This window comes from Lepidothrix coronata, unplaced genomic scaffold (genome assembly GCF_001604755.1).
Source record: "Lepidothrix coronata isolate B3197 unplaced genomic scaffold, Lepidothrix_coronata-1.0 Scaffold15, whole genome shotgun sequence".
NCBI lineage: Eukaryota > Metazoa > Chordata > Aves > Passeriformes > Pipridae > Lepidothrix > Lepidothrix coronata.
The window spans coordinates 5334280-5349406 of NW_016690195.1; the positions used below are offsets into that span (position 1 = coordinate 5334280).

Here is a 15127-nt window from a genome sequence, read left to right on the forward strand (position 1 = left end):
GTCAAAAACTGCAGATCTTGTTATAGCACAGAAAGTTTTGCCTTTTCCTTTTCACTTAAAGTAGAAGGAGAAGGGAGATTGAGTTAATTTTTGTATGAGGCTTGTTCTTAAAAATCTTACTATCGTGAAGAACTGAAATGAACCCCTGGAATGTTATTTTTTTATCTTTATCAGTGCAATTGTTGTGACTATTTTAGTAGGCTTCTTAGATTTCAAAATAATCTCACATTCCTATAATTAAAAATAAATTTCTCCTTGATATTCTTGGTGGACTTAAAATTAATGATTGAACAGATTTGAACTCTGCATTTTGTAGTTTTTTAGTATCTTGCAACAGGTACCCTAAAAGTGAATTTGTATTTTGTAATGTGAGGGTTTTGGTAAAAAGGGCCTTAAACATAATAAAACATGAAATTGCCTGGTTTTCTTATATCAGCTGGCTGTAAGGCAGATAATAAATTGGATACATTAAATAAATGTTAGGTAAAGCTTCTGTAGAATTCGTAGGAGTCTGGCTTTTTTTATCAAATAACTGGTTTTGTCTGGTAAAGTGGTTATTAGTGTTGGCAGTGGTTTTGCTCAGTAAAGCCTTTTTTTTTAATTTGTATGGAAATAAAAATTGATGCTGTGTGTGTAAATCCTCATTGGTTATGCTGCTGTCCTCAGGATGCTCTGCAAGCACACCGTGTGTGAGCCCCAACTCACAGAGCAGCACTTAAGCTGATGCACACAGGGAGCTCAGGGGCAATATAAATCAGAACAAGAATTAGAAGTCTGCAGCACACAAAACAGTGCATGTTTTGCTTGTAGCGCAGGCCTTGTTGTATATATTTTTCTTGAAGTATTGACTACTGGAGTCATTGAATTTGGAGTTTTATTTTAAGAAAACCTGCTAGACTTTGTGATTCAAAGAAAAACTAGGAAGTCAGATGGGAGAATAGTCTGTGAATACAAATGAAAGCAATAGTAGTTTGTTTTCATGTGTTTGTTTTTTCACCTGTCATATCACTCCTGTGAATCAGAGATCTGAATACTTCAGATTTATTGTATGTATCTTGGCTTTATGGTTTTATTTATGTGATGGAAAAATGTTACAAATTGCTTTAAAATAACCTCTACATCCTCACTGACTTGTTTCCAGAGTGTTTAAAGAGACTTTAAACAATTCTATGCTGCTATACAACATTTTTTGCTCCTCTGTTTATCAGCACTGTTGTAAGTGGCTGAGCCTCTCTTTTGCAAACTCAGAGTTCTCTGTAAATAAAAGTATCCCAGCATTTTTAGGGTGACGAGAGCGCAGATTTAAAGCCCAGATGCTGCTTTGTTTTTGGTGATAAGGAAGGTGGATAAAAAAGGAAGTTTAAATACTATTTTTCCTCAAATAAGAAACAAAAGTGTAATTTGGAAGAAATTTTTCTGGGATTTGGTGCAGTGGGGAAATTCTGTCAAATGTATATGTAATTCGTTTAACTCCTAAGTGCTACCACCAGAACATGTTAATTATGTCTAATGCTTCTGTCCTGATTATTTGATTGCATTAGATGACATGCTTGCTATAGGTAAACATCAATTTATATTTGTGACTAGAAATAGTTGTAGCTTTTCATAAATTAACGTCTTGAGGCTCCAGTGATTTATGTTACTTGGGAGTGCTGTGCATAAGAAATAAAGCAACCATGGAGAAAAATCTGTTTCCAGGCTCTTTTGGAGGACTGACTTGGATGTGATTGAGGGAGTTGCCTCAGTAACAAAGAGGAGGGTGACTTACGTAGACTGGTCCTGTTTGCCGTTGCAAATTATGTTGTCATATGAGTTGATTGATTTTATATATTTAATAAATTATTTTAGCTCTCAAGAGTTTACTTGTGGTCACTCTTGATTTCTTTTTCTTTAAATTTTGAAAATAACAAGCGAATTGTTAATCCAAGAGCTGTATTTTAAAGTCGATAGCCTGTTACCTGCAAAAAACCCTCTATCTCCACAGGCTGTAGCTGCATGATACACTCCTCTGGCTGTGCAGGCTGTTATCCCCACTTTTCCTTCTCCCCTGTTTTGGGCTCAGTGAGCAGGTCACTGAGCTGTGGATAATACCAGCTTTGGGGAGTGAGTTAACACTGCCCTGGTGTTCCCCCTGTAGCAAGGGGGTGACCTGCTTTACAAAATGCTGTGAGAACTCTTCACAAAATGTGATGGAGAACAATGGTTTTGATCGGGGTTTTTTGTTGTTGTTGTTACTTCGTGGTTTTGTTTAGTAATAGCAATATGATAAGTATTTGGGATTATTCTTTTTGTATTTAAAGAAAATCATAGAATCATAGAATCAACCAGGTTGGAAAAGACCTCTGAGATCAAAATAAGTTTAATTATGTTGTTATCTTTATTTAAATAAAGAAAAAGAAAAAAACCGTGTGTGTTGTTACGTTTAACTGCTGTTGATGTGTCAGCAGTTAAAATTTCCATTTATGGCTTTTAGCCAAGTGTCTGCCAGTAAAAGTAGAATGGTGTATGTAACTTCACAGGTTGCAGTTTGACAAAGAAGCAGTGAGGGAAAAAAAATGACCATGGATAAACCCACTACACTGCCTGTGTCCTGATTTGTCCCCTGGTTGTTCTGATGAGTCTTCTCCCTGTGTGTGCCTTACGTTTAAGCAGAAGAGTGATGTTGAGTTGTTTTCACCGAATTTTTATCGAATAGGTGTTCATGGGGGAAGTAAAGGGGGTGAACTCAAAGGAAAGAATAAACCTAGAATCAGTGTTAAAAGCATTTCTATCTGGGCTCTTTTGGTGCCTGAACTAGTTTGCCACTCTCCTCTTTTGGAAGCAGTTGACTTGTTCAACTGATGATCAGAGGATAAGAAATTATTTAGGACCGAGTTATGTTTAAAATACTGTAAAAATAAAAGAACTCTTTCAGGGTATATGTGGCTGTGAACTTAAGGTACATCATGAAGAAATTGATTTCAGAGCTATCTGAAATTCAAATATTAAAATAATATAGGATTTTGCGAAAGAGTTGTCCATTCCTGTGCTGTCAAGGCTTCTGTAAGGTGATACCCAACTGTATAAACTCTTTATTAGCATATGAAATAGGATGAGAGCTATGAAGGGAATAAGCAGTGGGCCTTAGTTACCAGAAAAGTGTGCTTTATATTTTTTTGTCATTAATGTTATCTCATGGAGAAATGGCATCTCACGTCTGACTGCAGTGGTTGCGATCACCCAGGAGAACGGGGGTTATTGCTGAGGCAGGAGGCTTGATGGTGTTTGTTTGAGGCATGTTATGCCAGAATTTGATTTTACTTTCATTCTGTCAGATTCCCGATCTGATGACTTTCAGGCTGGCCAAGGTGTGGTGCTCTTTGCTCCGAACTGGGAAGATTTCTCTTGTTTTGAATCACACCTTAAGTGCATCTTGATTCTCAGTTGGTTAGAGCATGGTGCTAATAACACCAAGATTGTGGAGTTGATCCCTTTATGGGCCATTCACTTCAGAGCTGGACTTGATGATCCTTGTGGGTCCCCTCCAACTCAGAATAATCTGTAAGATTCACATCCTAGAGGCCTGAAAACTGTAACCAACATCCTTCAGAAGCTGGAATATTGGATTGGAGTACAGAATAATCAACCATTAGAATTCTGTATATCTTTTCTCTTGGTGGTCTGTAACAACATTTATGGACTTCAAAACTTAAATATATTGTAATTCTTATAACTTATATTTCAATTTAAAAAATATAAAAACATGTTCCACCCACATATCAAAGCACTGCTCAGGTTTTGCCATTGAAATGGCTATTTTGTATTCCCTTTACATTGCAGAGTCTGCTTTCTGCTCCAAGAACGATGAGAGACTTGTTTAGGAAATTGGTGTGTATTTAACATTAATTAAAGATGGCATTCAGCACTCCAACAAGAATATTTTTAAATGGCTGGGAGCCATACTTATGCTATGGAAACCCAGATGCATCTGTGGGATTCTCTAAGACTCAGTGGCCATTTCTCCTCTATAGGCATGGATCTTGTGAATGAAAAGGTGGGGGTCTTTGGAATGGCTGAAGATTAGCATCCCCTGCTGTTTTGTAATTATCAGAATCTGGACAGTCATTTATTTGAATGAAATAATGCATACAGTTTGTGCCTCCAAAGAAAAGCCTACATAATGTGATTGTAAGGAGAGGTTTTCAATCTCTCAGTGGGATGTCATAGGGTATGTTTATAAACTTCAACCTAGCAGTTTCTCTGCAATGGAATTCCAATGGTATTGAGATAATAATTTGCACAGTCAAATTGCTTTCCTTACAAAAACCCAGGGAATTATGAGGCCTAATCCTTTATTAATGTCAACCCATAGGCAGCAAGAAAGCGTAAGATTGCCATTCGAAAAGCCCAGGGGAAGAATCTCGAGGCCATCCGAGAGCTGAATGAGTATCTGGAACAGTGAGTGTCTTACAAGAAAATACGGATTGTGTTTTGCTATTCTGATAAATCTTTTTAATTAAAATGGAATTTGCATTTAATTTACGCTTTTGCTTCCATGCTGATCATTTACAGAATCCCTTGCACATTCTTTCCCTTTTTCCTTTTTTCCTCTCTTGTCTTTATACAGATTTGTTGGAGACCAAGAAGCTTGGCATGAACTTGCAGAGCTTTACATCAATGAACATGAGTAAGTTGTTTGCTAAGTCCACATAAAAACTGTTAATTTGAAATCCACTCTATGTAAGTCAAAAACCTCAGTGGTTTTTTTTGAAGGACTACTGTTACAAAGTATGTTATCTCATTTCCAATATAACAGGCATCAACAGGAAATAATTACCAACCTTATTTGACTACCGAAAGCTTTAAGAAGGCATTTGATTTTAAAACGGACACAGTTTACTTAATTACCTGTATGTTTCAGTGATTTTTAAAAATCTGATACTTTAAAAGAAGTGGTTTGAGTGTAGCAGGGAACAGCACTTATTTCCTGTTATTTTTCGTTCAAGTGATGTATTTTACTTTTTAGATATGTTAAATTCTTTACTTCCAAAATCAGTAGATCACAGCATCTGAAATTCTGATTTTCTTTTAGCCTACCTCTCCAAGAACTTTTAGTAACCTTTAAAAAAAAAAGACAAAGGAAAACATGGATCCAGAGTCAGAGGCATCTGGTCGCCTGGGTACAAAACCCAATGCAGTCAAGAATGCTGAATGTTGTAGTAACTTGCTTATTGGATATTTAATGTTTTTGTTAGCTTTTTTTATTGCTGTAGTGACAGGAGGAAATCCCAGTGTGAGAGGATTAGCTCAAAGCCTTAGTGCAAGTTTTCTAATATCACAGCATTAATTCTAACCTCCACCCAAAGGCGTATCTTTTTTTTCCTCTCTTTCTTTAGTTCTTCAGCCCAGCCTGAATTATATCACATTGTTTCCTTCCTTCCTTTCCAGAGGGTAGTAAAAGAATCAAATTGTCAAGGAAGAAATAGCTGTTCTCACTGTGATGAAAAAATTGTTCCCCTGTCACCTTTCCTTCCACTCCACTCTCAAAGAAAATAATTACTAAACTCTTTTAAATGCTGACTTAGACCTAAGGAATAATCTAGAATTTTGATATCCAGATTTCCATTTGTTTGAGGAAATTTACCAACCACTTTTCCAAGAAAATAGCTATTAAAAAAAAAATTGGCTAGAGAGGTATTTAAGCTTGTCAAATCTGTCGGTACGAAAGTGAATGATAGAGTGGTGCAAACATACGTATTCCATTATTGGGTTTGGGGTTTTTTGCTATAATATTTATTACAAAATTGTGCAATAAAACCTGAGAAAGAAGTTGGTTTTGCTTGTATTAGTCTTGGTCTGTAATTCCAATAAAAAATAATATATAAAACTCTCTTCAGTTCATTGAAAGAATTTGCTTGCTGTACTTCTATGAGCATCATTATCATTATTTTGATGATTAAATGGGGAAAAAATTGGACTCTTGGCTAAAAAGCAGTTTGTTAATTTTTAAAAAAGAAGACAATTCATCAGCTTATTTGTTTTATCAGGCTCACAAATTTAGTCTGGCTTGTGAAATCACCATGCACTTATTGTTGTTCATAAGCACACATAGATATACAAGATTTATACAGTCCTCAGTTCTGCACTGTTCTGCAATGAGAACTGTGACTTCTGCTTTTGGTGGCTGTCCTTTTATCTCCAAATTAAAATAGGTACACGAGTATCATATCATGCACGGGAGAAAACCTCAGTATATTTATTTTAAGATACAAGATTTTACAGATTACATGGTTTAATACAGGCTCGTAATATCTAAATTACTTTTGCTGCTGTATTAAATATCTACCCACATCACCATTATAAACATTGCATCTCTGAATTTTAGAATCCTATCATGTAAACTGTGGAATAATGCTATCACATATCTGTAGACAATGCAAATTCTGCAGAAACTTCTATTAGTTGAAAGATTATGAAGCTAAGATTTTTCTAAATAAACCTACATTTTGAGCTTGGCTTTTTAATTCTTTCTGAAAAAATTCTTTCTGAAAGCTTTCACCAAAAAACCCAAGGGCTAGTCTTTTCAAATGATAAGTTTTTGCCCATTTGGTCCGATGCTGTTTGCGTACATAGATTTGAACTGCTCTTAGTATGTTTTTTTTGATCTCACTTCTGTGGTTGATAAAGTTAACTGTCAGTGTAAATGCTCTGGTCTGTAACTTGGTTTGTGGATCCTCAGAATTTTCTTGTAGGGAAAAAATGAATTAATTTGTAGTCTCAGTTCACTGCCTTATAGTATCTGATTCCTGTTTCTACTCATCACTCTTGTTGATAAGAAATGGCACTTATTAATGAGAGATTAGGATGTTAAATTCTTTCCGTGAGCTGTTCCATATATACTCAGACTATTACATTTTGTGTATTTTTTCCCTGTCTATAATGTAAATGGAGTAATTTGGTTCCAAACATAATTTAAAAATGAAACATTTTTATTAATTGTGAATCACGATTTTATAGGGGGGAAAGTAAGACTTTTATTGTGCTGTAAAAAAAACTGAAGCAAAGAGCCTGCATATTCTTGTTTCATTTTGTCACTGTTTTTTATATTCCTCAGCTATGCAAAGGCAGCCTTCTGCTTAGAGGAGCTTATGATGACTAATCCACACAACCACTTATATTGTCAGCAATATGCTGAAGTAGGTATTTTCAGAGAAATCAATTATGTTTGACTACATTTTCTGTTTTTGTGTTACAGAAGTGGTGAAAATGGTTTCTTTAGTTTTTCCCTAGGAGATTTAAAAGAGTATACAGGGAATGTTGACATCTCATAGAACTGAACATGTTAAGAAAACTATGTTTTCTTACTCACTGTGACTAAGCTAAGAGTTAGGGCAGGAATTATCGTAGATAAAAACTCATTTTAAATGAACTTTTCTTGTTGAAGTGTTTATGCACTTTTCAAATTAAGTGCATGAGAAGTTAAAGTTCCACAACAATGCTTCTTAGAATGTTATGATATATTGCCTGTTACTGTGGAGTCAGATCTTGGAATCCACATGCGAAATTTTGCCTGAAGGAGCACTGGCGGAAGAGAGGTGAAAACTAGAGGTAAACTTAAAAGTTTTAGCTCAAGGTTTTAGCCATTTGCAGTCTTGTTTTTCTTTTCCAGAGTATGTATATATTTTTTTCTAAATTGTACTGTTAAGTCCTTAGGTTGGGTTTAATTTGTTAATGTGGATAAAATTGGGTTAACATTAAAACTTGAAAATCTAAGTAGCTTTTGGGTAGAAAGACTGAACGTGTCTTCTAGTATTTATCCCTCTTTTTGTTGATCTAATAACTGGCAAAATGAATAGAAAATCAGTGGAGTAATCCTCTAAACTTTGTGTGCTATTTTGCAGTTGAATACATAATGAAAGGCATTGTGGTGGTTTGTGTACTGGTGTCCTGCATGCTCAGGGAACACGGGGTCAGTGTGGATTTCTGGTAGTCAGAATTTAGCTTTAGAGTTTGTACTACTTTTCATAAGAGACTATCCCAAGGTTTTAAGTCTTTATAGGTGCAAAATAATCACTTTTGATTCTTGTAGCAATAAGTTAATTAAATTAATGCTAGCTTTTTTTTTTTCCTATAGTGAAGTAATTTAAAATTCATATAATGAGAAAATCTTGGATTTCTCCCAAGCCAGTATTTGGCCTTTGGTAGGACTCTCTGATTTAAAATAACCACGTGAAACAAACCTGAAGTGAATTTTCATATCTTTGCTTCAGAGCAAATGCCTGAGGTATGAAAGACATGCAAGTTTCAAGAGCTTATCATTTTACAGGTTAAATACACTCAAGGGGGTCTTGAAAACCTTGAGCTATCAAGAAAGTATTTTGCACAAGCACTGAAGCTTAACAACAGAAATATGAGAGCTCTGTTTGGACTTTACATGGTAAGCATGAGTATATATTTTCCGTGTTATCTTTTTGAATATGTCTATGCAGGTGTATTATCCTTTACCATTTGCTGGTTTGGTTTTTTCCCCCTGTTGGTTTAACGTAATAGCTCATATTATTAACACTGTTTTAATACTGGCTATGGACAATTTTGTGCCAGTAAGTACTCCTTACTTGAAGTGCTCTTACCCTTAAGTGTTGCCTGTGTTTTCCAAAGAATTGTAATTATTGGCACACAAAAGTACGTTCTTGGAAAAGGATTTAAAGTCATATTCCTCTCTGCAAGATGATGAACCGCTGAAGAGTACCAGCACAGTAGCACTGGTTCCTTGCATAGTGGATTTATTTATATAAGTGAAAAAGTCTCTGAGATGAGTTTAGTTCTTAAGTAATATTTTTTATTTTTTCAGGTGAGGGTGGCCATAGTTTATGTAGAGTCTTACCTGCTTTTAAAATGTGTTTTCTGATGCCACAGGAAAGAATCTCATGTTTTTAGTGGCAGTTTGGACACACAAATGACATATTTTGTACTGTCACTGGTAACACATTGAATGGGGAAAACTAATCCATAAGTCTGACTTTAGGAAAAGCAAATTAGATTAGCTGATCATGTCCATGTTTGGTTCTTAACTCAATACATAACTGAACTGCAGTCTAGTGTAGCTTTAATTAGAACAAACAATTGTTTAAGAAGTTTAGCTGCTTCTTATCTGGATGCTGTTTGCAGCAACTTTTAAAATCGTTTGTCTTTGTCCACTGTCACTGTGTCTGGGACTAGGTCTGCAAAGATGCTGAATGTTCTCAGTATATTCAATGTACGTAAATTTTGTAGTTACACCGGTTTTTGTTCTTATTTTATTGTATTCGTAGTCTGCCAGTCATATTGCTTCCAATCCAAAAGCAAGTGCAAAAATGAAAAAGGATAATATGAAATATGCCAGCTGGGCAGCAAACCAAATAAACAGAGCATACCAGGTTAGTACATCATTGCTTTATGATACTCTTAACATGCTGTATAGTTCTTTTCTGCCCTTTTTTCAGCTGCTGTTCAAGAGGTTAGATATGACATGTAAACCAGCATCATTTGCTTGGATTTTTTTGCATTCTACTTGTTTGGTTTCCTAGAAGCCATAATTAATATAAGGTTGGTATTTTCCATTTATTAATTAGTATTATTTACTTAATAGTTTTAAACAGATTTTTTTCTACTGACATTAACTGAATGTAGACTAGTGTAATGTTGGCCTCCAAGACTTGGTTCTACAGCTATTTTAATAAAACTTGGTGTGCCTTAATTCTTAGAGTGACTTTGTTACCCACTTCTATTTTACTAAAAAAGAAATGGAAATTCTAGAATTTGATTTTCCTTGGGTTTGCTCTGACATTTCAAAATCATATTTAATGATGTTTCTAATGATTACTTTAGAAATTGTGACTGAAGTTGGTTTTGCATAGTTTTGTAGAAAAATGCCTGTTGAATTGTGAAAATGTAGACTTTGTAGGCCACAGTCAAAGCTTGCTGAAGTCTTTAGGAGTCTTTTCAACTCTTTGAAAAATTATGCTTAAAATTTTGTATTTGCTATTGTATTTTAAATCTTTATTCTTTTCTATAACTCTGAATATAAACACGTGTTAGGACATAGGTCTATGCATCCCAAATATAGTTTGTCTATTTGACTCCCTTACAAGTATTCTTAATAATCTACCAATTGAAGTTTATATGTAAGTAATCCTGAACATCATCATCATACTGTCCAGTTCTCCCCAGAACTTTTTTTTGAGCAAAAATGTTGATATTAAAAGCAAAGACTTTATATGCATGTAACATTCCTTTCTTCCTACAATATTTCAGTATTGGAACCCCATATTTAATTTTTCTCTTGTTGCTACTATTTCGTGGTTAATACTACCAAATGGCCTTTTTACCAGCTCCATCTATTATGGAATTAAATTAAATTTTCCTTTTATGGCCAATGGAGTTTTCTTAGTACACACTGTATGTCAGTTCCTTGCCAGCAGTGCAGCTTCTTGGGGCCAGCACGTTTTCAATGTATTCCAACTTAGAGGTATTTTCCATTTCTCCTAATTGGCCTTGTAGCCTCTGACTGTACTTTACAGTGAAGAATATTGTAACCCTGAGTATATAATGAAGGATTTTATACCTGTGTGCCTAAAGTTTATTTCTCTCTTTTGCTCTTTAAATGACTCTGCTTTAATAAACCATTTACTTGCTCATGCTGGCAAGGTGTATATGAATTAACTGCTTTGTCTGATGTCCCATAAATAACCAGGGCTTCTTTTACTGAAATATGTCCTACATGCCTGTAAGCATAATGCTGATGGAAAACTCAAGTATTGCAGAATTTAAAAAAGAAAAAGGAAAAAACACAAAAAAACCCCAACCAAAAGAATCAAACACCCACAAAAAAACCCTTGAAGAATGGAATTCACTGTGGACTCACCACTGATAGAACAAAACAGGTTTTAAAAGATGTGTGGATTTTTAGTGAAAACTACTATCCAGTGCTTTACATCTTAATAGAATAAACTACTTAGATTAGAGTGGATTTGCACATGTTCTAAGTAAATATTGTGACTGAAGTTCAAAGCACCTGTTAGTACTTTCAAGTGTGTCAGGATGGAAATGTAAAACCAGTGTTGGCTGTGGAATGACCTAGAAGACCTAGAAATAGGCATCTTCTTGTTCTAAATATAATGAATGTTTAATTATGACAGTTTGTATGTAATTGACTCACAGCAAGATACGCATGCCTGGGTTTTGGTTGTTGTTTTGCCTGGGTTATTGTTTTGGTTTTTTTCTTTCTCTCCACATAGCTTTCTGTTAACATCACACAGTGTCTCTAATATTAAACATGAATTTTATTGGGAGTAGTGGTGGTGCTGGGGAGTTTCTAGGTGTGTGTGGGGTTGTTGTTTTTTTGGGGGGGTTGTTTGAAAAAACTTTTTTTTGTTACTGTTTTTTGTGGAGTCCTTTTGGATCCTACATTTAGCATTTTTGTTTTATGCTTACCGGCATAGTCCACATTAACACAACTAACATATCTATATCTATCTATCTATCTATCTTTCTGTCTTTCTATCTATCTTTCTATCTTTCTATCTATCTATAGGTATGTAAACATGTCATAACTTCTTTGTGACTTCATACATTTGTGATATGTTGCATACTTCAGCTGCTCTTGTTAGCTCTTTGGGACATAAAGTGAAGTGTGTGATTGGAATGACAGGGGAAACTTAGCTATTGAGAAAATATAAGTGCTCAAGCTGGGATCTGGCAAGTAAGTGGGGTGAACTCCCCTTCCTCCTCACAGAAGTCCCGGGAGAAGCTCTAATGACTCGGCTGCACAGGGTCGCCCCAGCCCATCCCTCCCGACCTTGTTACAGGGCTGCGGGAGCATTTGGCTGCTCCACTCTGTGTTTAGAGACTTGTAACATCCAGTGGCTACAGCAAATGGTGTTTGGTGATGTAGTAGGTGTTGGTTTCCCCTGTGAGTCAGTGTTGATTTGTTGCTCCCTTGGTGAGCTGAGCAGTTGGAAAATGTCATCATTTGGACCTGAGGATAAAACCTTGGTCGCTTGTGCCAGGGGAAGCCCTTATAGTATTCCTCCCTTAATGGAGGGGTTTTAAGCCAGGTTTTAAGCTAGTTATATTATCTCTATAAATCCTCCCAACTTTTCATGCATTATCCACCTGTAAAGTAAGAGCCTTAAGAGCTTGTTGGGTTTGGCATTGGCTTGTTTTATTGGTTGGACCTTCTCATACTGCTAAATGAAATATTTCTGGTGGTCGTGTTCTAGAGAATAAGATGCATTGAGAATCCTGATATATGAATTTGTGCCTTTAAATTATGAGATTATTAATTCAAGAAGTTACTTTTGAGCAGTTGTCTTGCAGTGAGATCTTTCCCCATTTCCAGTTTGAATTCGAACTTGAATTACCAGCAGTTTTCTCAGTAATTCTGGGAAGCTGCCTTTATTTTTTCAAAATACTGGCTATAGTTGCTGGAGTTTTTTATTATCATTATTTTATTTTATATGCAGTTTACTTGAAATATTTCTACTGGTTCCCTTCTTGCAATTTATTCTGTCATTCAGGCAGTTTGCTTTTGGAACTTAATTTTGCTTTTCCTGTGCATTCCTGCATAAAATCAGAACTTTTTAGTTTATTGTCATTTAAAGAAATCAGTGTTTGAGTATAAAAAGGAAACCTTATTTCACCACTCTTGGTTAGACCATGTAGCAGTGTCTTTACAGGAAAACATGATGATACAGTTAAATAATTTTCTGAAAAGCACCGATATGTGACATCTGGTTAATATATTTATTTTGATCTTAAATGTGTAACCATCCATGCTGATTAGTACTTCTCATCTGTGTCTAATCTAGGAGAAATGTAAACTTCTGCAGGAAGACAGAAAGGTTTTGTAGCTAGAGCTGCTGTATGGAGCTGGAATTCTTGACTGCCAGCACATCCTCTGAAAAAGAGTCATTATTCTCAGGCCTCTTAAATTTAGTTGACTGGGTGGGGAAAAAAAACAAATAAAATTTAATTTTTATTTGTATTTCAGAAATTAGTGAAGTACTTGTTATTCTAAGAGTTATTATTATTATTACCTTAGTTTTGCCTTACCACTGGGAAACTGGACTATTCTGTCTATGCAGACCCTGCAAAGGATTTCTATCTGTTCTGACTGAGGACATGAGTCACAGTTACTTTAAGATCGAAACAAAATGTGGCTACCTGGTGCTGTTCAATTAGGTAATTGGTTTAGCATGTCCCCTGGCAGAAGCATTTCAGCAGAGGCAGACAGGTTTGATTAATGCTCACAAGAATCTTTAATGTGATCCTACTCATAGTAATTTTCCAGATACATGCTTTTTGGGTACATTGCTAAATTCTTCTGTGTTAGCAATCTATGTGTTATTTATGGCTGGAGAGGGGTGATTTTGTTACTAACCATTTGGGAGACAGAAAATTAAATCATGATTTTAAGAAATGGATTCCAGCTCAATCAGTCAAATTGCTGTATAATGGCAGAATAGACAAAATAATTGTTTGTCAGGGCAAATATGAAGTAATTACATTTCCAAGTGTACTTCTGTTTGTTATGACGCAGACTTTGGTTTTATTTGTTCAGCTTAAACTATATGTCAGTATCGTGAAGGCAGCTGCTCTTGAAATTATCAAGTAGCGTTTTTTTAAACTGACATCTTATGTCAGTTTTGCTTTCACTGTTCATGAAGAGAATAAGTAAAAGTTCTCTTATTTTGAAACTTTCCTCTGCATGCTTTCTGTGTGTCTTGCCAAATGTGCTTTTTGAACACCGTATGTTTAGGCTTCTCTGCTTTTTATTGAAATTTCTCGATGTTTTGAATTTGAAACAATTTTTCAGTTGAGGTTTTGAGTTCTGTTTTTTAACTTGTATTTGTGAAAGGATTTGGAATCCCCAAGTATCTGTTTACTGTGAACAAAAAGAGGATATTATATTCAGTCAGATCTAAGCAAAAATTGCTTCTCTCACTTTGGAGTGTGTTAAGAAATCTTGGATTTTCCTCTGACTATTGCAGGTCACTGTGGAAACTCTACAACCTGAAGAGTGGGTTATGCATACTACTAGAATCAAAACATAGCACCATCAGTTAATCACCTGGATGACATGAATATATGAATATGAAAATATGGTGTTTTCAGTACATCTCTTAACTGTAAAGTGTTGCCACAGTAACAAAATTTCTTTCTTCTAACTATTTAATTTGCAATAGCTTATCATTTAGTGTGCCAAAACTATTTTTTTAAAAACTCAGTGCTGATTGGGGATCTCAGTGCTAGATTGTAGCCCGGGGGTCAAAAGCAGGTTAACAGGTCCTGCAGCTTGTTGCTGGTGTGATATTACCTGAGTTTGATGATTTAATCTTTCTTAACAGGTCATGAAGAGTTTGCTAAATTAAGTTAATTGCAAGAGAGAAGGGTCACATTATAAATCAAGGACTAAATATGCGAGACACCAGTGGTATTTGAAATGAAAACCATCAAATTGAAAATTTATTTAGTGTTTAGATGTTAACATTTAAGTAGAGAATAGGCTGTTTTAGTACAAGCAAGTTATAGTTACTGCTTTTGTAATTTCTTCACCACCCCTCCCAATCCCAAATGCAAAACTTTTTAGTGTAGGTGTATTAGAAGTGGTCAAGAGTTTCATTTGACTGAAGACCAACCTAGTCCATAAATCCACTGTGTTAGATATGGCTGATGAGTGATGGGAATTGTCAATACTGTTAGAGAAACTCTTTTGAGGTCAGCATGGGGTGGTCAGCATCTCCAGTCCTTGTACCACTTCCTTTCCCATTTGGCTGCATGTGTCTTAGGAAATCTAAAGCCATTAGCAATACTTATTATGCTGTGTCTTTCTTTCTTATCAGAACAGACTTTATTTTTAATGTTCTCTGAAATTGCTGTTGTAATAGCAGGCTACAATCAACTACAAGGTCATCACTTACAGTTACTTTGAACCACAAAATATAATTATATGTTGTCTGGACTATTTTATAGTAGATTTCGATAAGTAGAAGTTTTCTCTGACTAGCTATAACAAAAATAGAAAAAAGACTGGCTTTAATAACAAGTCTAAGTCTTGCTATTATTTAAATTAGTAATATAATCTAATTTGGATTGCATAAAAATAAGT

General features: G+C 35.2%; 1 protein-coding gene across 1 annotated transcript in view; it reads left to right on the forward strand.

Annotated features, from left to right (window-relative positions):
* The window catches only part of EMC2 (ER membrane protein complex subunit 2), a 36989-nt gene that overhangs the window by 21121 nt on the left and 741 nt on the right, over positions 1 to 15127 (forward strand). Inside the window, exons 6-10 of the mRNA XM_017806431.1 lie at positions 4352 to 4437; positions 4607 to 4666; positions 7094 to 7175; positions 8306 to 8416; positions 9291 to 9395. Of these exons, the coding sequence (XP_017661920.1) occupies positions 4352 to 4437; positions 4607 to 4666; positions 7094 to 7175; positions 8306 to 8416; positions 9291 to 9395 (444 nt within the window). The remainder of the gene's footprint in view (positions 1 to 4351; positions 4438 to 4606; positions 4667 to 7093; positions 7176 to 8305; positions 8417 to 9290; positions 9396 to 15127) is intronic.